At 51.2% G+C, this 23,402-nt stretch overlaps 1 protein-coding gene across 7 annotated transcripts in view; it reads left to right on the forward strand.

The window, feature by feature from the left end:
• NEGR1 (neuronal growth regulator 1) overlaps positions 1–23,402 on the forward strand; it is a 322,390-nt gene that overhangs the window by 37,744 nt on the left and 261,244 nt on the right. Inside the window, exon 1 of one of the 7 annotated variants that reach the window (XM_080603529.1) lies at positions 923–1,257. The exons of 5 other annotated variants lie outside the window; for them this stretch is intronic. In XM_080603529.1, coding sequence (XP_080459655.1) covers positions 950–1,257 — 308 coding nt within the window. In that variant the 5' untranslated portion in view covers positions 923–949. Of the gene's footprint in view, positions 1–922; positions 1,258–23,402 lie in introns of those variants that run through there. One more of the 7 variants, XM_080603531.1, reaches the window with a different exon arrangement.

Raw genomic sequence — 23,402 nt, forward strand, 5'->3', positions numbered from 1 at the left:
ACCGCAGGGTGAGAGGCTGCCCTGCCGGGAGCTCCGCGTCTGACCGCGGGGCGCCGTGTCGGCAGTGCTGCCGGCAGCGGCTCCGCTACCCGCGGCTCGCCTCGTGCCGGCGGGGCCGCGCTGGGGCAGCGGCAGCGCGGGGAGCCCTCGGCGCCGCCTCCCGGCGGAGCTGCGCCTGCCGGTAACGGGCAGTGCTGGGGGCGAGGCCTCCGTGCCCAGGGGCCGCGGGCCGGTCTCTCCCCTGCTCCCTTACCGAGGGAGCGGCGGTGCCGCGGGACGAGGGGAGGATTCCCCCCTGGGTGCGTGAGCTGAGCGCTCCTTCGGCAGCTGGGCAGCCTGCCGCAGGGGTGCCGTGGCGGGGGGCAAAGCGTCCCGGGGAGGGAAGTAACGCGTGTCCCTTGTGACGGAGCCCGGCCGCTGCCCTCACTGCTGCAGGCGTTCGCCGGGCGCACCGCGCCCTCACACCCCGCCGGCACAACGCGGGGGCAGGCGGGGCGCTGCGCCGGGAGCGGGGGGAGCGCTGCCCGGGGGGTGACGGCGCTCGGGGGGCAGCTCCCCTCAGGGTGCGGGGCGCGCTCCCGGCCGGCCCTCGCGGCGCTGCGGGGCCACGTGCGGCTCCTGCAGGCCCGGCCGGGCGGGCACGCGGGCCGGGGGCGGCGGGCTCGGGCCTCGCCTCCCCGCGCCGCGGCGGCCCCGGGGCGGGGGCGGCGGCCGGGCCGGGCCGGGCTCTGCCCGCGGTCCCCAGCGCGGCCGCCGCGGCGTCGGGGTTGGGCGGTGCGCGCCCCCGCTCGGCCCGCGCGCGCCCCCGCTCCGCCCGCGCTCGCTCCCGCGCGCCGCCAGGCCGGTTGCCGGGGCAACGGCTGCATGGCAACGCGCCGGCAGCCCGGGGGCCGCCCGCCGCCGCCGCGGCGCGCAGAGCGCAGAGCGGGCGCGCTGCCCTCCTCGCTAGATGCTGCGGCGGCCGCCCGGGAGCAGCCACGCGCCGCGCTCGGCCGCCGACCGCGGGCAGCAGCCAGGGGCCGCCGCCGCCGGGGGCAGCGCTCGGCCGCCGCCGGGCCCAGGGGCAGCGGCGCGGAGCGGCGCGGAGATGGTGCCGCTGGTGCGGGGCGCCGGGGGCTCCCACCAGTGGCTGGCGGCCGTGCTGCTCGGCCTCTGCTGCCTCCTGCCCCCCGGGCGCATCGCCGCGCCGGGCGGGGACTTCCCCGGGGTGGCCGCGGACAGCCTGGTGGTGCGGAAGGGGGACACGGCCGTGCTGAGGTAGGGGGCGGCGGCGGCGGCGGGGGGAGAGCGGGCGCGGGGCCCCGGCACCGGCCGGGGGGTCCCGGCGGGGGGAGGGCGCCGGGAGCCGCGACCCGGGGCGGGCGGGGGGCGGCCGGGGGCACTCGGCGCGAGTCGGGGCGGCGGCGGAGCGGCACCCCCGGACCCGGGCCCGGCGGCTCGGCGGGGCGGCAGCGGCGGTACCGGGACGGGCCCGGCCCCGCGCCCCCCGGCCCGGAGCCGCCCGGTGCCAGCGCAGCGCGGAGCCGCCGGCCCGGCCCCGCGGGCACCGTTATCTTTTCCGGCCCTAACTTTTATTTGCACTTTGGCAGCGCGTTGCTGTAGTTACGCGACCCCCCCCCCGTCTTCCCCGCGTTTTGAGCGCGGTCGCGGCGGTCCCGCTCCGGGCTGCGCTCGGTGCCGTGCCGGCCCCCCGGCCCCCCCCGGCCCCCGGCCGCGGGGCGCCTCAGCCCTGGCCGTGTTTAACCCCTCCGGAACGGGACGGGGCGCGAGATAGCGCGGGGGGTGTTTTCGGCAGGAGTTTGGAACCGCCGCGTAGCCAGTCCGCCCGCCTCTGGTGTAGTAGCTGCCGAAAATACAGCAGATGTCTGTGTAGAGCTGCTGGCGAGCGTTTTGTACGCGTGCCTCGGCTGTGCTCCGCGTTTTGAGACGTCCTGAAGTCCTCGTGCTTTCTGCATAAGGAATCGGGGAACGAGGGAAATACAGAAATAAGCCTGCCTTACTTGTGCCGCTTCAGGTTTAAAGGTTGCACAGAAGGTAACTCGGCGAGTTGGCAGCACTCAGGTGCTCAGCCAGCACCGAACGTTTTTAGGACGTGAACGAACGTATATTTAGAACCACCTTATTCAGACATCGTACAGGTGCTCTGAAGGTTTCTTCTTTATGGCTTTCTGCTGCAATACACGCAGTTTCCTAGGCCTAGGATTGTGTCTGAAGCTCAGCGTCTGTGCCGCTGGATAGGTTACATAAACGAAATTAGAGCTTTAAGATTAAAGCATCGCTGTTGTCTCACGAGCGAGGGAGAATATCTGTTTTGTGAAGAGCCGGTGTTAAAGGGAGCATGAACATTGCTGCTTAACTCCGGAACGAAGCAATTAGGTGGTGAAATAACACGGGGGTTGTATCTGGGTGGTGGTGGTGTTTTTTCGTTCTCTTGCTCTGTGATTAATTTCCTTCATTTCTTACGCCTTTCATAGGCTTTCTTTCAAATAGCAGCTCGTTTTGTTTTCAGCTGGGAATGCAACTTGAAGGGGGAGCATAGGATGCCTACAGGAAGGCACCTTCCAAGGAGGGGACGGGAGATGGGCAGAGCTGCTCGTTTTGTACCTCAGGGTGCGCATCGGCGCTGCTCCTCCTGAGTTCGTCCTCACCGGATCTCCGCAACTTAACGTGTTGAAATACGTAGGAGAAGAAATGCTGTTAGTGTCCTCGTTATTGGGAGCTGGCCGTTTGTTTAGATGCAGATTCTGGTGAGCTGGATAAAGCAGTTTAGGGGTTAAAAGAGGAGTGTTTTCTTCCAGCTCTGTAGCCCTCTGGGTTTAGCTCCTCTCGGTTTCTGTACGCTGCAGCATCCGAAGTTGGCTGCGTGCAGTAGGTCCCTGCCTCCTACTGCAAGATGGCCATCGGTGCCTTCCTGCTGCCATGTGTTGATTCACCCCTCAGCGCCGGCTTCTCCGCTCCTCGCTGCCCTCTGGCAACGAGGGCTTCGCAAAGTTACCTCCTTACCTATTACAGATCGCACAGCGCTCCGCTTAAAGCAGCGTCTGGCGTTCTTGCTTCAATAATTAATGCTAGAAAAGGGAGCAATTCACGTGGCTTTGAGTCAGCGTTTTGCCGGCCGAAAGAAGATCGCGGTGATTTACGAGACGCACGTTTGCGTTCACACGCACCCCCCTGGCCGGGTGCATCCCGCGCGGTGCCCTGGGCTGTGTGCCGACCCCTGCGGTGGGCTCTGCGCCCCGCGGGGACGCGGCCGGCCGCCTGCGTCAGGCCTCTGCCCACGTGCCTTGCTGCGAGCCAAAAAGCGAGGGCCGGGAGCGCGTGGCACCTCTCGGTGAGCACCGTGCGAGGCTGGACGTGCCAAGCCCCAGCCTCAGTCCTCGTGACCGCTTTCCCTCATCTTTACTGAAAATGAGGACTAACGCCTCCTGTAAGGGCGGAGGTTTCCAGGTAAAGCTTCCACGTGTTAACACAAAGCACATAGATCCCTTGCCTTACAACAGTTAACCTGTCGAGCCCACGCAGCACCAGCGTCACGTCCTCGTGGCACCGCCGAGGTGCGCCCGGCCCCCCGTGGCAGGCAGCGGTGCGAGCGGGCCGAGCTCCTTCAGAGGCCCAGGGCGGTGTTTGCCCCGGAAAGCCTCTCGTGAATGACTCTAAGGAAAATCCGCCCTTATGCAAGGTGTTCTTTCTGATGACGAGCTCTTTCTGTAGCCTTAGTAATTAAAAACTGTCTTTTTGTTTGTTTTCAGTCCGTGTTTGGTCCATGCTGTCCCAGCGCTATTTGTTTTGCCGGTTATTGAAATTTTAAGAAATTTTGTCTGTCACGCAGTTGCTTTGTATGACAAAATAGTTTCAGGAAACCGCTTGTTTTCGGAAGTCTAAATTCTGCCCTGCACCTGCTCTGTATTCTTCCCAGGTAATTGCCTAAGATTTAACGAGAAGTCACGAGGAAGGAGAGAGAAAGTTGTAAAAATGTTTTTATTAAAACAACGGATTGCTACGTGTTAAATTGCTAGGAGTGCAGCCAGCAGCCGGTCTGTTCAGAACCGGATTACTCTGGTGACCCTTTCAGAGACCTCCCGCGAGGAGAGGGATCGCCCTCAGTTCGCGGTGTCTCTGGGGCACCGACAAGGCCGGCAGCGGCTGGGGCAGAGCGGTGACGTAAGGGAGGTGACAAACGCGGAGCAGGCGGCTGCGAGCAGCCTGGCTGACGGCTGCGCTCCTGCGGGGCTGTGGCTGAGGCCTCGCTGCTCGGGGGGCCAAGGCCACCTCCGCCCGCCCTGGGGTGGCAGCGAGGGCCCCCTGCCCCCGGAGGTGAGGGCACGCTGCTGCCTGGGCTGGCGGTGCCCGGGCTCTGGCCGAGCTGTGCGTGTGGCCCTCGTGGCGTCACAGACCCAAGAGAATCGCGTTTGGTTACTAACAGCTCCTCTTTGCCTACCTGTGATGCATAAACAGATCCCACTTATAACACCTAAAGGTACAGATCTGAGGATGATCAAAATGGCTTTCTGCAACAAGCAGCCTCTTTTCCTGCACTTCATGTTTCTGTAGCTCGTGGCTGATAAAAGCTAGCGTACCTGGTAGTTCTTTTGTATTGTGCAGTCGCAGGAAATTAAGTGTTACATTTGACACATTTTAAAAACAACAGACTTCTCACTGCTGTGCGATTATGGAGTAATTTATTAAATGTATGCTGTGGAATACGTTGAGTGGTGTGGGTTATTCACTGTAAAGGCTGAAGCCTCAGTCAGCTGGGTCAAGGCTCCCGAGGGCTCTGTGCTCCCCCCCGGCATGGCGCTGGGGAACCAGGTTCTTTTCAAACCTGGCTGGGGAAATCGGAGAGAAATTCCAGGTCAGCCTCGCTAACGGGCAGATTGAGCTTCACCCGTGTTGTTTTTGCCGACAGTAGTCTCTTTTGCCGCCCTGGGTGAATTGGGCCTCAGATTTAAGCAGCCAGCGGTCACCTGAGAAGGGTGATTATGGCAGAGGATTTTTTTCTGGTCATAGGTCAGGAGGTTTGTGCCTTTTTTTTTTTATTATTTATTTCCGAAATTTGAAATTCTCTGTACGTAGCTTTGCCGCTTTCCTTTCCACCGCCGAGTGTTTCGGGTCTAGGTAGCGTGCGGTCACGCTCTCCCCTGCCTCAGCACCCCGGGGTAGCTGTCAGACACGGGAACTAGCGCAGGACGGCTGTGCTGAGCTGCTCCTGCTGAGTCCCTCGACGCCGTCCCCGTAAGGTGCTCACAGAGCTGTGGATGGGCAGGCAGTGGGGTGGGTCGGGAACTGGCTGAATGGCCGTGCCCGGAGGGTGACAGTCAGGCTGGGCAGGGGCCAGGAACTAGCGGTGTACCCCGGCTGTCAGCGCTGGCTCCGCTCCCGTGTAACATCTCCGTGGGCTGGGTGAGGGGGCAGTGCCCCTCAGCGGGGCTGCGGGTGGCTGCCGGGCCAGGAGGTCCTGCAGCCGTCCCGAGGGACCTCAGAGGCTGGAGAAGGGGCTGCCAGGAGCCCCGCGCAGCTCGGCACGGAGAGGTGCTGAGTTGTTCTGCACCTGGAGGGGAACAGCCCCGGGCGCCAGGGGTCACCGAAAGGAGGTGTCACGAGCATTTGGTGTGACCAAATATTTGGAGTGGCTCTTGTTTCCTTACATCAGGTTCAGGTCCTAGATTCATTTTTGGTTTTCTTTTTTTTGTTGTTGCTGTTTTCTTGGACGCACAGTGCCGTTACTGAAAAGTGAGTTCCTGCGTGCTGGCTATTTTCTGATAAATAAATGAGAAATTATACACTAGGCAGGGGAGTGAAGCTGCGTATAAAGAAGTCATCACAGAAAACGAAATAAATTCTAGCAAAGGAAATGAATTCATTTACCGTAAACACCTCTCAAGTCCCTCCCAAGCTTGTGTCCGGAGGCGAGGTGTCACAGCACTGCAGCACAGGCTTTACGAAGCAAGGGGTTGCAGCTTTCCGTCCTGTAAACACGCTTCGAGGCGTGTTAATCGCTGTCAAGCTCACTGATTTCTTTATCACCGTTTGACTGGCCCAGGCGTTTGCTACGTGTTTCATGTTTGCTGCCCTCTTGCTTTCCCTCTGGATGCGGGTAATGGCCGTGTTTGAGCCACTTTGAAACCAGTCTGGTATGGGGGCGGATTCTGTTTTGGCAAGAGCAGGTTGGCGGCAGCAGCATCCTAGCCCACGTCTCCGGCTTCTCTGGCTTTGCAGACACCCTGGTTTCCAGACCAGGCTTCCCCTTTCCCAGGAGGGTACGCCGGTGTCTGACCGCAGGCGCAGGGGAGCCCTGGCCAAACGAAACCTTCCTGGGACCACTTCCAGTTCCTGATTCTGCTTCCCCTGGCTGTGGGCATTCAAGAATGCAACAAGAGGTTTGTGGTGGTCAGCAGAGATTCTCCTGTGTGGGGGCTCCTTGCCAGGACTCCTGGAGCCGTGAGTCCCACAGACTCGCGCCTCAGTGGTCCCGAGGAACACCTCCCGTCCTCGGCCAGGTCGGTGAAGGCGCCCGTGTGGCTCAGGCGGGAGGGCAGGCAGGCTCTCACTCCGAAGCTGTTCAGGTCCTCAGGGGAGGGCTGTGGGTGCCTAATGCGGGTCTAAGTTGCTGAGTGCGGGGTAGTGACTGCTGGGCTTGGGAGTTCAGCGTCGCTTTTGCCTTCTCTTCCCACAAGAGCTGTCCTTCACAGCAAGTGGTCTTTGCCGAAGGAGCAGCGATGGTCACGGAAAGCTGGTGACACGTCTACAAAACGTTCTCCATCTGCTGTCATTCACGTTACTGAGAAGTGGGCATTTGGAATGACAGTTTTGCAGTTTGAATAACAGAAGCCTATCAAGTGTGTATGGCATATTTAAATATTAAGAGACTATACATATTTAACATTACAGTCCCTCCGATGCGTGTCCATACACCAGTGTTGAATACAGTTGTGTGCAAGCATGTATAAATGCAGATTTGTCTTTGGGGGACAGGTGGTGTAATAAATATAAAAAGAAATCCTCTTTCCTTTATGATTTCAGAAGGTACATTTCTTGACTTCCATACTCTTTTGGTATTCCTCTGCAGTTCAGGATCATAAATTATTTGGCTGTGTGAAGCTTTGTTCCTGTTTCTCTGAAATATTGCTGTGTTATGTGTAGACTGAGGTGCGCACACACCCCTGTGAAATTAGGTTGGTGTTTGGGAAAGACTTGCACGTTCCAAATCTCTACCAGTCATTAAATAAGCATATTATGGCACTTGCCTCTCATCCGTGCAGTTAAAATAAATAAATTCAGAGTAAATTAAAATAATTTATCTTTTTAAACCATTGCGAATGTTTCGGATGTTACACAGAGGAAACAATAAAACGAGGAATCAGTAAGGAATGAAAAAAGAATTTGTTCCAAAGAGCCGTTCGATGGAGGAAAAAACGGACTTAGTTTCCTTTCTTTTTGGCATCCTGCACAAGAGGTGAGCGCAGGCTCTGGCCCAGGGCAGCGGGCCGCGGGTGCAGCCGCCTTGTTCCCCGGGCCACCAGCAGCAAGCGGAATCGGCTCAGCGCTGTCTCTCCTGGCAGAAATCTGACCCAGCGCTGTGCTTGGAAACTCAAACCTGTGCTGCGGCAGGCTGGGGGAACCACTCTGGAGACATTTCAGCGTTCTAGAGACGCGTGCGGATTGATGGTACGGAGGGGCTTACACTCCACGCGTGAACGCGGGTGCGGTCCTGATGTCGGCTCCGGTGCCGCTGCTCTGCAGCCAGGCAGGGCCCAGCGACGCTCCCGAGCACTGCCATCGGTAGTGCTCCCTGGTCGTGGTGTGTGTAGTGCCCTGCAGTGTTGGAAGTGCATTAAACTATTTTGACGTGGCAGGCCGTCCTTTCAAAGGCGTTCTCGCCCTCTCTTGGACCCACCTGCATGTGGTAACGGAACTGGAAGAGAGGAGTTGGTGACGCTGGCACTGCCGCTGCTGCTCTAACCCCCGTGGCAGGGGCGTGAACGAGACGATCTGTGAGGCCCCTCTGCAGCCCAGCCCTTTGGGGATTCTGTGAAGGCTTCCTGAGCCCCGGCCGGCCGGTGGGAGCCTGTCCCCCACCCTGTGTGGCGCAGGGCAGGGACGGGTCGGCCACAGGCCTCGCGGCCCCCTCACGGCCCCCTCACGGCCCCCTGACGGCCCCCTCAGCCCCGGGGAGGTGCAGGCAGTGGCGGCGAGGGGCCGGGGCGGGTTGCTCGCCCGGCCGCGGCTCTGGCCCAGCTCAGCGAGGTGTCGCAGGTGGCAGTGGCAGCAGCAGGCGGCTCACGGCTCCGTCTGGGGCTGGCGCTCATCGCGGGCGGCTGGGCCGGTGCTGAGGGCCGCCTCACCCTGCTTCAGCTGTGCATCAAAATTGTCTGGAAGGGCAAGGAGGAAAGACAAACCTTTGTCTCCCTGTGAGAGTGCTATTCCTCATGAGGAACACGGGGAGAATTTTTTGTTAAATAACCCTCTGTTAAGGCTCTGCCTGCTGGCAGAGGTGGGGGTAGTCTTCGGAGTCCTCTTCGGTTCTGGCTCTCTTTCAGCCTTTGAGAAGAGATGATCAGTACGAAATCCACGTACTTGTGAGAACAGAAAGGTCCCACTTAAAGCAGAGGAAGTAACTACGAATTTGTAAATTTTCCCCAACTCAACGCAGACATCGGTTCAAGGTTCATGCTCATGCAGTGATGTGCTTATTTAAGTTATAGGCAACCAGGGCAGTCCCTTCTCTGCATTGGTCTGTGGGTGTGTGATCACACCCACGGCATGGCCGGCTGTGCGAGGCGGGTGTGCAGGGACGCCCCCAGGGAAAACCCCGGTGTGCAGCCTGGCGGGGGCCGGGTGAGCACTGCTCTCCTCGCGCTGCGGGGCTGCTGTGCCCCGGCATCCCGCACAGCCGTACCAAACACCTCGCGCCTTGGCGCTGCCGTACCAGGAGCTACGGAGCTATCTGCTGTTCTTCAACTCTGCAGAAAAAACATGTCCTCCGCTAACCAGATGCACAGTTCCTTTCCAATATTACAGTTGTCAGAGACCCTAGCACAGGCTGGCTTCGTTAGTGCGCTGCATTTTCATGCAGGTGAACGTGGAAGATAGGCCCTGTAAAATGATCAGCCCTCCCAGTCGTGTTTCCTGGTACTCCTCTGTAGTTCTTTCACACACAGAGCCGCACATGGAGCTGCAGGTGTCTGCAGCAGCCCTAGCTGTGGCTCTGGTCTTGCACAGTGCATTCCTTACAAAGCCGGTAGAGATTTGATGGTCAGCGTGTCCCAGCACTGAGTTCAACCTGAGGTTTGGCTGCTTAACTGCTAGTGGTGATTCTGCAGTTTCTGAGCATCTTCAAGCTTATGTTGTCTCTGTCCTGGGTGGTTGTGGACATATATGCCAGGGTGGAAGGGTTATGTCATTGTGCACAGACAAAGTTTGGATTTTTATACCTGCAAAGCTCTTTCAAAAATATGAGATGAGCTAGAACATGCTCTGTTTTATAACAGAAAAGCTGTCAATCTATTTTAAAAGATTTTCCCTTGGCAACAGCAGACAATCTGGTGGTCAGACAGCCAAACAGCTATCATTAGTCATGCATAATTAAAACAAAGAGAGTATCCAACTGTTAGCAGTATCGGTTTTGTCTTGGAAAATCTAATTAACATACAATACTTCTTGCAGAAATCTCCTGTAATTTTTCTTACGCAAACGTCAGTGTAAATGAAGGAAATTATATATATTTATGTACAGCAGGCTGGATTTTTTCTATGTTTATTTAAATATACAGGAATAAGATATCTGTCCAGTTTAGTATAGCATCTGTGATACGCCTGTTAAATTTACATAACGCAATTCTGTCAAAAGTATGCAGGAACCTTATTCCCTCTACAAAACATAGGCATACATAATTTACTGTACAGTTGTATGCCTTTGATACTTCACCGGGTTCGTGTTAAAAATGTTTTTAAACTGGGTTTGATTCACCATCATGGAACTGCACTCGAGAACCAAGTGCTCCCTTCCTGACCACCCGCCTTTCGCTGGGCGAGGACACACCTGCTGGCTTTATCCTACGTGGGGGAAGGCGATGCAGACCCTTGGCCCTGGTTTCCTCGGGAGGGACTGAAGGCTTCTTGTGTTGCAGCGCACGACTTTCAGGCTTGCTTCATGTGCCGTTAAGTGCAGAGGGGACGGGGCTCCCTAGGGCACGCCGCGGGCAGGAGCTCCAGCGCCGCGGACATTGGTGGTGCGCAGGGCGGAGAGGTGCTGGGGTGCTCGCGAGAGGTGGGCAGTGGGACCCGGCAGGAAGCTGCCCCGCCTGAGCGTGGTAAGTAACCAGCTAAAGAAGAAAACAAGGCTCCAAACCCACACCTGTGTTTCTTACTGAACGAGATGGTAGCTTCTGTAAACCTCTTCTAGAGGCACAGAGGCTTTGCTACCAGCTGCAGACTCGGCGTGCTCAATTAAGCAGGAGTGGCACTGAAGGCAGTTCTCTCCAAGGAAAACACGATTGAAGAAGGGAAGGAGAAGTTTCAGACCAAGTTCTTGTTGGTTTAACACGATGAAGGCGTATGTGAGCGTGCAAAAAGGAATCGTGGCGGCATCCCGCCTCGCCCCAGCAGCGGATGTCCGCAGCTGCCCCGGGAGGCAGCGCTGGTGCCGGCAGGACTCGGCCCCGTGCTGCTGTCTGCCCCTTCCTCCCCAGGCCCGGCAGCCAGCCCCGGGCCGCCGTGTGGGTGTCTTCAGGTGTTCGTGTGGATACCGTGCTGGTGCTTCCTGAGGAGGTGCTTGGCCATCCACCGGGCAGCAGTTCTCTCGCAGGAAAACCCTTTGGTAGGACAGTGTGATTTCTGGCTAAGCTAATAGATACACAGATACACAGGCACACGTAGGGTTCTTTTGTTTGTTTTTTTATAGACATAGTACTGGGGTTTTATATTAAAGCTGTTAATTTGATGTAGAGGTTGATAGTTTCTCTTAACGATTAAATTGGAGCGCATTCCTCACATCTCCAGCTGCACCTTAGGGCGAGCTCAGGCAGGAGGGAGCTCCCCGCGGCGCCTGTGCTGGCTGTCCCCCCACCTGGGGAAGGGTGCTGGGTGCTCGCGGTGCTGCCAGCAAGGGAGGGAATGGTGGAGGGGGTTGTGCTGTGCTGCTGTTAGACACGATTTCTGCTGGAGTAAGTGACGCAGGATTTTGCTAAACCATTTTTTCCCCCTTTTTCCCCCGCTCTTTCTGCCTGTCGATGCTCACTGCCCAGAACTTTCTCTTCCACTTGTCGTCCTGACCTGTTGTAGGAAGTGGTACGTGTTTCGGTAGGCTTTGTAAGTGGAAGAATAAGGTTCCTGGTGCAGCTGAGTGCATTTAAAATCTAAGTGGGTAGTCCAGTATGACCCTTGTGTGAAAACTCTTCAATAATTTTTTTAGCATGTTTTAATAAGCCTGCTGCAGTGCTGAAATATCTATGAAAGAGCTTTTACCTCCATTTCACTAGTTCTGGGTTTTAATAACAGCGGTGAAGGTTTGCAGAGACAACATGTTGGAGCACTTCATTCCCGTGGGAACAGGAGCACAAGACCTTCTCTAGAAGATAAGCAATGTGTGATTGCTCTCTGCAATTTCTGGTTTATTTAATCCAGCCAATCTTACCCTCTTTCGAAATAAGAGACCTGGTAACAGCAAAAGCACTCGGGAAGGCTGTGCCAGCCGAAAGGGTGTTTGCTCCACAACAGCCTCCCCCTGATAGCACCAGGTCCGCGGGCGTTCCCGGCTCCCCCGCCGGGCGGGTCCGGCAGAGCGGAGGTTCGGTGGCAGCACGGGGTGTTCGCTGATACTTCTTGAGCTCACGCTAGCCTGGAAAGCTTGTAGTGGTTATTAATGATCGGGGGGTGGACGCTCCTCCACCAAAAGGGGAAAACCTACCGAAACTGCGCGGCGTGTGCTTGGCGCAGCGCTCCATTGCAGCCGCGGCCAAGGAGCGGTGCTGCTGCGAGCTGGGCGCGAGGACCTGCCTGGGACGCAGTGCTCTGGGGACGCAGCTCCTGTGCCTTGGTGTTCAACCGCTGTAATCCTGATTTGCTGCGTTTTAATTATCTGAAAGAAGTTTAATGGGGGAGAGGGTAACTTAGCACACCGTGTGTGCCCATTCCTCATGACCGTGAGTGCTACTCACTAAAAACGTTCAGCTTGACACAGGAGCTCCAGACATAACCTTAGCGTTTGATAAATTGTGGTGTCACTTAGTTTTAAAATAGAGCTGTAAACGTGTGACAGAAAAATGAAAATGTTAAATATTGAAGCCAATATTTTAAGTAAGTGATACATTGCAGTCTGGGGATAAGCGCACTTTCATGTTGTGTGACACAGTTCGAAATAAAGTGTGTATTATTACTGCTGAAATTTCGTATCAGATCAGCTCCTCTGTGCTGTATGCTGCAGAACAGCCTGTCCCGTGCTGACGGCTGGGAACTACTGTGATGCTCTGGTGTGGGTAGGCACTGGGAGGGCTGCTGGTGCCGTCCGGGTGCGTGCGCAGAGTGAAGTCTGCGCTAGGAGAAGCGCTGTGCTGGGTTGGTTGTGAACAGCACTTGGCACAGCTGGTGTTGGATTTTAGAACCACGGTCCTTGCCTCAGCGCTTCCCAGTGGAGGCTGTAATAGCCAGTGCCTCCGTGGACTTCTGCTTGGGTAGCTTTGGACCCGTGAGCGCTGAGATTCCTGCGAGAGAGACCGGTGCCCACAGTGCCTCCCTGCCTCAGCATCCTTCGCTTCCGTGCTTCCTGGCCCCTGAAACGGGCTCGCACAGGTAAAGCCCACTGTGAGGCCCAAACGGATGGGCTGTGCTGCAATGAGGACTCAGCAAGATGTAAAACACTGTGAATTTTCTCCGAATTGGCTGAATAAAGGTCAAGAATTCTTTCTGACACCAGAGGAGGAGGAGAACGTCCTTGCCATCACCCATGAGTGTGAGGGAGAACGGCAGAGGTGTAGGTGCCTCAGGCGAAGAATAAAAGGGTGCTCAATGTCCACGGAGGCTGTTCTGCCTGTTCAGGACACCCGGCACTGAAGAGCAGAGAAGACAACAGCAATCAGCAGTCGCACGGAGCTGTGGGTTTCTGACCGCAAGGCGATGGTGGCAGTGGCCGGTGTTACACCGCGGCGCGGGGAGCGGGAGACTTCGTCCTCCTCCACCTGGAGGTGCAGCACGTGGTGCTGGCCAGGCGGGGCCGGGCTCTGCTGCCGTGGTGGTGCCCAGGCACAGCCCCTGGTGCCTGTGCGTGGGGACAGGACGGCCGCTGCGGTGCTGGGAGCGAGACGGGGGTTAGCCAGGGGTAGGCATGGCAGTGGCAGGGCTTGCGGAGAGCCCGCTGGCGGCTTCTTGATTCTCAAAGGTGTGTTGACTTACCTGTGTGCCCCAAATTGTCCTCATGTAGCGTTTTCTACCGATTGTTTTTGGTTTCTTGCGTTTAAGAGGAGGTAAGCTGAAGGAGCAGGAGTTACAAGACATGCTGCACCAGATTTTTAGGTTGATGAGACTCTCCTTTAGCTTAATTGTAACAGAAATTGGGAAACGGTCCTAGAAGAACTTGAACGGTGTCAGCACACTTTGAGGTGAATTACCGGTGGGGTTGTACCAGACCATGAATGCTCACCGTCTTCAGGAGACTGACTGATTTGGGGAGTGAAATCCCCAAATAATTCAATAATCCTGAACTGTGATATCAAGAGTTTTTCAAAGGTGGCCAGAGGTATCTATGCCTTGGCAAAAATAAACAGAGAAATAAAAGTAGTCTTCTGTGTTTGTCTACTGTGTCACAAAGCCTGAAAGGCTGAGGTCTTTTCTACAATATGAATGAACCCAGCTTTCTTTAAAACATGATTTAAAATCAGAAACTCTATCAGGTCTAAAAGCAATTACTGCAGTTATTCTGTTTCTGACCATCGTAATATAGCAGTTTTTAATGAGGGATTTGAATCAGATGAACTAAATTAGTTAAAAAATGAGCACAGCTATATATGAAGGTCTCAGAAAGGACTTACGTTATTAAATTGACTTATTTTAGAATCTGTGCTTATGAAGTATTGAGTCATCTGTTACAGTGCATAACTAAGCCGTGATGAAAAATCTCATACCTAGTGAGAGTCAAAAATGCAATGTTTTTGCAGGTGTGTGTTGCTTACAGAACCAAATAATACATAATAATATAATATTGAAACATGGATGTGTACAGTATTCTTTTTTGATTTGACGGTATATTAAAAAATTATAAGTTAATGCATTAAAAACTACGTATGCACTTATCTTGATGTGTCATGTCATAATTATCTTGAATATTATGCGTTTACCATAGCAATTAAATCAGTAAACTGACAAAATTGCATACTTCTCAAATTTGTTATAGAAATGTTGAAGTGTTTTGCTAACTACTACTTTAGGTCATCTTGGTATAAGTTAAATTGTATTGCAGCTCTTAAGACACTCTTTTTATGATTGGACTCCCCAGGCCACTTTCTGACTTCTAATCACGCTCCCACTCCAGCCGTGTTATATTGTTAATAACTAACTTGAATGAAAATTATAAGTAAATCTAAAATGAAATATTTAAAATGTCACTGATATGCTACTATAAACAGTCAAAAATAAGTTGATTAGTCTAAGGTATTTGCTGTGTAGAGGTTCTCTCATATGGCAGTTCTCGTTTTATGATGTGTGACTAGCTTTTTAGGTTCTGTGGGCGGAGGTTGGAGGATGCCATTCCAACCTACAAAATCTTTTAGGTATGGCGTGTAACAATGTGTTAAAGCTACCTTGCTTATCTCTGCTATAGAAAGGAGAGTTTCCCTTCCACAAAGAAAATTCTGACCTTTACTGTTCCAGTTACTTTAATCGGGATTTTTTAGTAATGTATTTCAGGGTGTAAATTTACATAGCGCTTTGAGAATCATGGCACGCACCGTCCAGATAATTTAGAAGATCCTTCAGAATATGTTGGTGTGTTGAATTGCATCATACCTCACTAAGGCTGGAAATCCTTTGGGGCTGCTTCTGGAGAAAGAGGGGCCATGAAATAAACTGTTGATTAGACATTTCCGCTGGAAATCAAAATATCAGCATCCGGTTCCAACACCTACATGACTATTGCCCTCCGGGATTTTGGAAACCCATGCTTCCAAAACTGAAGATTCATCTACCAGCAAAACGTTCACCTGGCACTTGTCGGGGCTCTCGTGGAGAGGAGCCTTTTGTTCTTTCGTTCATTCGTTAGCCTCACAGTACCGTTTTCTAAAACAGCCGTGCCCTTCCCTGCTGCCCGGGGGGTGGATGACCATCAGAAGACAGCGCCAGTGCTTCCCTGCGCCTCTCTGCTCCTCCTGGTGGCACGAGCCGTGAGCCCGCGGTGCCCGGGGGCTGCTGCGTCCCCAGCCGACAAGTCATGGATATACCAGACACGGCCAGTACTGAGAAAAGAGCAAGTCTGCGGTTCTGTGAAAGATACCTGAAATTGTCAAGGTATCTGAAGATAAAGACCTGACTGAAAGCTCTTGATGGCGTGGCACAGGTCTGCTGTTACAGGTCAGGGGTCCCCTGAATGCTGGGGCCAGCTGGATCGCGTTGCTGGGGTCAGCAGTCACCCCGGCAGGGCCCGCCGTGCGCCGCGGGACGGGCGGCACCCCGCTCGGTGCCGAGGGGCAGGCGGGGCACGGGGGAGCGCTCTGGTGCTGGAGCTGCCAGCTGCGGGTCCTCTCTGAAGTCACATGTGAGGGTCCCGTCAGCCTTCCAAGGTAAATGTTGAAGTACGCCCACAGAAGTTGTTTACCTTGCGGAGAAGTCTCGCTGGAAGTGCCCGCGCAGTGAGCGTCGTGCCGGGCTGGCCAGGGGCAGGCCGGGGGCAGGGCTCTCTCCGGGAGCGCCCCGAGACCCGCTGCGCCCGCGGCCGAGCCCGGGGCCGTGACAAGCAGACGGGTGTCTCCGGGTGTCCCCCTGCGGTTCCTCAGCTCGGCTTTCTGCCGGGGCCCGTGGCCCGAGCCCTGCACATGGACAGAGCGAGACCAGGGTCGGGAGAGAGCGGAGGAGATTGTGGGGAAATAACAACTGATGGTCGGGGCGCGGGCACCAACCCGCAGGTGCGGTGCGTGGTCGCATTCGCAGGAGCCTGGGCGATGAGTAGATACGTTATGAAAGCAGCCTAATTATGATGAGCAATTTTCCCCCTGGCTGGAACAATTGGACTAGAAAATCGTACTAGACTTTCCATTCGGAGACTATTAAATAGCAGAAGAAGAGAGGAGGAAATACAGTTTTTGTCGCGGTTACATTTTCTTTCTTTTTTTTTTTTTTAGTGTAGTCTTGCACGTGGCCAGGACTTAATTTAGAATTAATTTAATTATCGTGTGTAACACGTGACATTTTTTCTCACCTGCACGTTCTGCTCCTGGCGGTACGCGGGCGCACGAGCCGAAGGGAGGCTGGGCTCGCTCAGGGCGCCCCCGTGCCTCGGGCTGGGTGCGCGGGGCCGGCTCCGCGCGGGCACGGCTGGGGAGCCGGGGCATCGGCGCAGAGCCACGCGGGGGCGTGCTGCTCTCTGCCCCGACCCGCAGGCAGGGGTCGGTGCCATCTGCAGCGAGCAAAGAGCGGGGGCAGAAGGAAGGTGGTGAGCCCCGAGCGCCCCCGAGCCCGTCAGTGGGTGTCTGTGGGATGTCAGGCGCGGCTCAACAGTTAAAATGAAGCTTGGGACGCAGCTGTGGAGTGGAGAAGATCCGGGAGTCGTTAGCACAGATACGGCGCTCTGATTTTCTTTATTTTTGTGTCCCTCTGCCTGTTCTGCCTGGTGCCTGGGCGGGCCCGGCGTGACCGTGCCTTCTGTTTGGATTTCTCCTCTTTGTCTTTCGTGTGGCGTGTCTAAACACCCGATCACGAATTTTCGTCTCTGTAGGACACGCTTGTGACTCATTCATACTGGTTTTATCTCCAGGCAATGGGCTCGAAATGAGTCCTGGCTCTGGAGGTGAACAGAGCACTTAGTGTGGTACTCATCTCACTGTGTGCAGTGGTTTTGTTCAAATATTTCCAGTTAACATGCATTCTTTGACAAATACCGCGACGACTTAAGTGGTAATATAAATAATTAATATCTTCGGATGCCTGGTATTTCTAAATATAGGTGCCTGGCACACCAGAGTAGTTTTACCACCTGGCATGTTATTTCTTTTCTGTACCTGTGGCCTTCTGTCCCCGGCAGTAGTTCACCTTTCTCTCCCCACCATCTATTTTAGCATTAATGTTTGCTGCAATGAAGCTACTCGTGCCTGGGGAACGCATTATTCTGTTTATGAAAACAGTAATAACCCTGAGCGCTGCACATAGATCTGGGACTTAATTCAAATAACTCTCAAAGCATTGCTCTTCCAATGGATTATGCTGATTTGCTGATTCCTGCCTTTTTTTTTTTTTATATTAGCTAGGTAAAGTGAACAGTGAAGGAGAAGACTTTATATAGCTAAATTTATTTCTAAATCAAATATAATACTTCTAGAATTACTGTCTTGAAAGGCATACTTTTTAATATTTTAGACACATCTGAATACATTTTCTTTTTACAAGATTAACCAAGTGAAGGATCACAGGGAATATTGTTTTGAAGGTTTCATGAAAGTAATGCTAGTGTGGCAAAACGCAATATGAAGTTAAGGATGGTTCAGCGCATTTAGATCTGCGAGCCACGAAGTCGTAACTCAGGGAAGAGCCAAGCCTCGAGCAGTGACGAAGCGGGAGGAGACGCTCAGGTAGTCATTCACAAAGTGTACATGGGGTTTTGATGTAAAACGTATGGATAGTTAACCTGCTTATTGCAGCTACAGCAAGGCACAGATTACAGATTACCGCTATCTCACTAAGGTTACAGTTCACGATAAAACATTTTTGGTTTGCAATGCTCAGTAATTGTGAGTACATGAAACAAAGACAGCCACCAAACAAAGCGTGGGCATAAGGCTTCAGGTGTTCAGTGAGCACGAATGGGTCGGAAATTGCTGTGATGCTTTGCAGGGGAGCGGGGATTAGACGTACGTTAACATTTTTGGAAAACCTTTTGAATTCTTAGATGGAGGGTAATACATTGTAATAGTACCAAGTAATATTATTTTGTGTAGTAGCAAATGATGTTCAGTATTTACAATTCATCAAAGTTTATGTTACCCGGAATACAATTTCTGTGCAAATGTTTGCTGTCTTTGGAGAGGACGTGACACATTATTCATAAGTTGGAAGCAGATAAATTACAATATCCAAAGCGCATCTGCTAGTAACATTTTTGACTGGGTGCAGAAGATCAATACAAATCTATTCATAGCAGACTCGAATACTTCTTTTTTCGTTTTTAAGAACATTAGTTTGACTACATATGTTTGCTGTTTAATAATGTACACCCGTACCTCTGTGATGGCCGAATCAGGAATGTTCATTCTTATGCTTTATACGGAGAAGAGTCAGCGGTCTTCACCTAAAATAGCAAGAGAAATTCATTGGACTGGTCTTTGAAGGCGTCAACCCCTTTACAAAGTTGCAGTCTTGCACATCAGTTAATCAGTTGATAATAAAGAGAACCGTTCAGATAATAAGTAAGCGCCTTAGGCAGTATTCGACTCTAGTTTTGGCCATTTTTAACAGGTGGTGACTGCGTGGGGCTGGGTTTAGCTGCTCGAGGTGCTGGGCGTTGGGAAGGTCCCGTGCCAGTGACAGGCGCGCTGCTGCAGAGTGCCCGCGGGCGCGAGGGCGAACGCCGTGCTGCCAGCGGGATGGAGCACCTCCTGCACACCTCTGCTGTGAGAACCGCCTGCTGCATCTCCTTGCCTGGTTTTCCTTCTGCCGGCGGCGTGCGATATTGCAGATTGAGTTATTTTTGGAAAACGCTCACTGTAGCTTGCCCCCCCTAGCAAGCTGACGTGGAGTTTCCCTATCCAGCAAAGCTCTGTGATTGCATAATTACGGCCGTTGTTCTGGGGAGCTGTACTTTTTAGCATTCATTGGGCTTTAACAAAAAGTAGATAGTTCCTGTAATGGCTCCAAAAGCATTTTCACCAGCAAAGGAGTTCTTTAAATAGTACTCACTGAGTGAAGCCACTAATTTGCATGACAGCTTGATTAAACGTAACCTGGTTCCACACTTAATTTATTTTGAAATTGTCGAACATTTTCATTCCGTCCCATTTATTTTAAATTAGTAGACTAGTTCAATTAGATTAATTAAGAAAAAAAAAAAGGTAATTTTTATTATCTTCATTTGTGTAAACTCAAATTCATACTTTAAAGTGGTTTGGAAGTGGTTATAAATAACAAAGCTGTTTGTGTCAGCATAAAGATCTGTTGTACTTGTTACTGTGATGCATAATGGAATGAAGAATTAGGGCTATTAATGTTCATCTTTAACTTTAGTGGAAGTTCTGTTGCAAATTTTGCTCCATATTACAACAAATATTCCTGACTACATGGTTTCTGGGAGAAATGAACCTGAAAAGATAATATATAAGAATTCATTTTACACAGCTCTTCAGGAGGACTCCATTTTCAACAGAAAGTGACTTTCAGCCGTGGGAAGGGTTTCGGAGCTGGTTCTTAATTGCGTGTGAGATGGCAAGCAAGAGTTGTTTTGAACAATTAGTGATGCTGAGCTGCTCTTGGGTTTTTCCTTTCTGATTTACTCGTGGCTCAAGTAAATCCTTTTTAAAGATTTCCGAAGTCTTAAAATCCAGCCCTGGCTGTGCTGGGTCTGTCCCAGGCAGTGCATTGGTGGGCAGCAGGGAATGAAGCTGTGCCAGGGTTGTGCTTGTGTTCTGGGTGCCGGGGGGTTCAGAAGATATTTGCAGTTATACAGGTAGAAAAAATATATCTTCTTTGAAACTGGGCTAAACGACAGTACAGTGTAAGGACTTTCTGTTAAGTTGCAGTTGGAATAATTGCTGGGAATACCCCTTCAGAGGGGCAGTACGGCTCGCAGCGGGTCCCGTTGTGGAACTGGCCACAGCTCTTTGCTCTCCCCCGTCCTGCAGGCGGGTGCGTCGTGCTTGTACCAAGTGCTGCAGGAAAGGCTCCAGGCGAGATCTTCCCAAATGTATTTCTAGATTCATTTCATTAGCTTCTCCTTCTAGGGGAAGACCTGTACAGCAGTTAAAAGTGAATTTCAGATTTGCTATGAATGTGGACCCGCTAGTTTATCTTACCTACCACCTATTCCAAACTGGTGTTCTCTTGGGTCTGTCTGCGTACTTACCTAGGTACAGAGTATGTTAGACTTCATCAAATGTCTTTTGATCACTTTTTAGAGTGCTATTGTCGTTATTTGTGTCTCATGACAAGAATGAATAGTAAGGGTTTGTTATAAATTGCATTTTCACTATTGGAAACAGTACTGAAGTTTCAGCTTGCGTTATGGCTACATAATGGATATTACTTTTGTGGATAGTACTAAATATTTCTTTTTAATTTCTTTCCTTAGATCCATACTAAAACTGTTTTGATGATTCATTGACCGTGTTAATTAATTTTAAAGGCTTTTTAAAAATCCTCTTTACATAATATCTTAAAAAAAATCTGAGTGACATGGGAGCCTGCAGCTTATTTCCAACGTAGTTTTAACAATTAGGAGCCTAAGTATTTTTGACTTGCTTGTATCTGAGTTATTTCTGAAACCAGGGGAAGAGGCTTCTGGAAATTGTAACCTACTTATTGGTCAGCCCACTGGGACTCTGACACCTGTACAAACCCAGTGACCTGCAGTGATGGCACAGGAGCAAGAAGCCGCTCTCATTTCTATCTCCATCCAGCTCATGTCTGGAACTGTAACAAATTTAATAGCCAACGTGCGGTGCATTTTTCCTAGAAGCGTTTGTGAACATATATCCATTTGTTTACTTTTCAAACTCATCCTTGGGAGTGTTAGTTAGACAAGACATCTAAAAGGCTTTTTGTGGTTCTGCAAGGCAGCAAGGATTTTTAGATTGGTTAAAGTGACTTGATAAGTCAAGTGCTGATTTTTCTGTGCATAGTATTTTTGTGTCAGGAACAGTAAAAGTAACAACAAAACCCGAAGGCCAGGTGTGCTGTGAAATATGATTTATATTCATGCTAATGTAGTATAAGAGATATTTGATCAGGGTGAGTTCATCTTAATTCACTGCTGGAGATTAAGGGTTCTGGGTTAGAACCCAAATCTACTGCTTTAGCTACTCTGCTAAAGATAGAAACAAATGCTTTCAGAGGGCAATCTGGACACCTGAAATCTGAGTATGAATGTCTTGGGATGGGTGGAATGATCTTCTTTAAATTAAAATAATTTGTATCTTAGGAAAGCCTTTGTTAATTTATGGCCTCTCAGATTGGTGGTGTAAATGAGTTGAATCAATCCTAAACCCGTAAAAATACTCTGGAGAAAATTTTACCCTCCTGGAGCAATGTATGGCAGACAAAAAAAAAATCAGAGCCACTGGGCAAATAGCTCAATATATTCCACAGGAACATTGAAACTGAGCGTGTAGAGGACAGGCAGGAGTTTTGCCAAATCCTAGTCAGTTTGCATTTATTGTCATCCAGCTTTAACATCACCAGCTGCACTCTTCTTGAAATCTTCTTGACTTGTCTGTCCTCTTTTTTTTTTTTTTTCCCCTTAAGTACATCTTTTAAAGGGTCCTGTTCCATGTCTTTGCTACGTGGGGAGGCTTTGGATCTCCTTTATTATTTACTCCCTCATTTCCTATCTCCCTGTTCTTGGCAATTTAACTTGCTATCTGCATGAAGATGACAGATACATTTTCATTCGAAATTTGCATCCTAGATTTGCAAACTAAAATAGCCATTTCTTCCTCTGAAATCTCTTTGTAGATGCCTGCCAAGGAGATCAAGCTTTACTTTAAAAAAAAAAGAAAGAAAGACAAAGATCACATCTTCATTTCTGCCCATCTCTCCCAGATGCCCTCTCAGCTAGCTCCTGCTTGGCCGCACCTGCAGCCCCCCTGCCTGTGCCCCTCTCTCGGTTCTCCTGCCCGTGCTGCCTCTGAGCCTCGCTGGTTCCTCCTGTCCGGCAGCCCTGGAATGGAACTTTTGACCTGTGCAATGAGAACTCCTATTCGGTTCTTCTTCAACTAGATTAACAAATTATCTTCCTCTGATTTTAAGAAACAATCTGCTATGTTCCATTTCTTTATACCACCGTGACAAATATTTCTTTTCCAACTGTCCTTCTGGTATCCTGTTTCAGTTTCCTCTGGCTCCAGCTTCTTCGTCTCATCCGGGATAATGTATTTGTTTTAACATTCAGGTTATCAGGTAGTAATAACCAGCCACGAAAATGAATGTCTTTAATTTGGCCACTGCCCTAGATGTGACAGTGACAAAGACAGCTCATTGTCCGTGATGGGGTGTGTAGCACCTCATAGGTCTTCATTTACAACTCTCACTGCTAAGTTTACAGTTACAGAACGGAAAACAATGAAGACAGAAAGGAGAACATTTTACCATTTTAATGAAAGCACCAAGACACGTGACACTAAATATATTTCTAAAAGATAATTTATTTCCTAAATCACTTTCACTTTTGAATATGAATAGTAGTTGTGGAAGAAAAATACCTGCATCTAATCTGGAAATGAATGAGCATTGGGAAAAATACTGTGGGCATGCTAGTAAATATTTATTCGTGATAGATGTGCATAAGTGAAAGAGAGAATTCAGCATTCACTAAGGTTGAATCCATCTCATGTTGTAATTTATAAATTCCAAATTTATGAATATATGTATGAATGGCTGAATATAGACTCTGCTGTGAATGCCAGTAGTTGAAGGTCATGCCATATTTCATTGGAAAGCTAATATTCCTGGTGTGTATAATAAGTTTTCACATTTGATCTCAAAGTAATGATTACTTCAGCATTTTAATAGTCTATTATTGTGTAAGTAAATGTAAGTATGTAAATATTTTTCTTACCCTTGATGAAGCAAGTACTAGTTCTGTTATGTAACTGAAAGAAGAGGTACCTGATCCCACCAATGTTCGTGGCCATGAAACCTTAACAATAGGATAGGCTCAGGCTAGAAGGAAACAGTAAGTTGCCTGTCTTTACATCACTGTTAAAGTTTCCAATAAATAACAGCTCTGTTTCTGGAAGGAAGTGGACTGATGCCACTTGGGAATCATGAAGTGCTTTCTGGAGCAGACGTTGGGCACCATCTAGGACTGAGAGGCATCCGTCACCCAGGAGATCTGGATGCGCTGAACCTTGGAGTGCTACAAAATTTGGCTGAGAAGATCACCAGTCTGAGTGAAAAATCCAACAGATTCAAGTAATTAACAGAAACAGTACTATATATGTATATATATATATTGTTCCTGTATGAAGAAGGAACTGCCCCAAATCTATCAAAATTCTTTGA

This window comes from Anser brachyrhynchus (genome assembly GCF_964034855.1).
Source record: "Anser brachyrhynchus genome assembly, chromosome: 8".
Taxonomy (NCBI): domain Eukaryota; kingdom Metazoa; phylum Chordata; class Aves; order Anseriformes; family Anatidae; genus Anser; species Anser brachyrhynchus.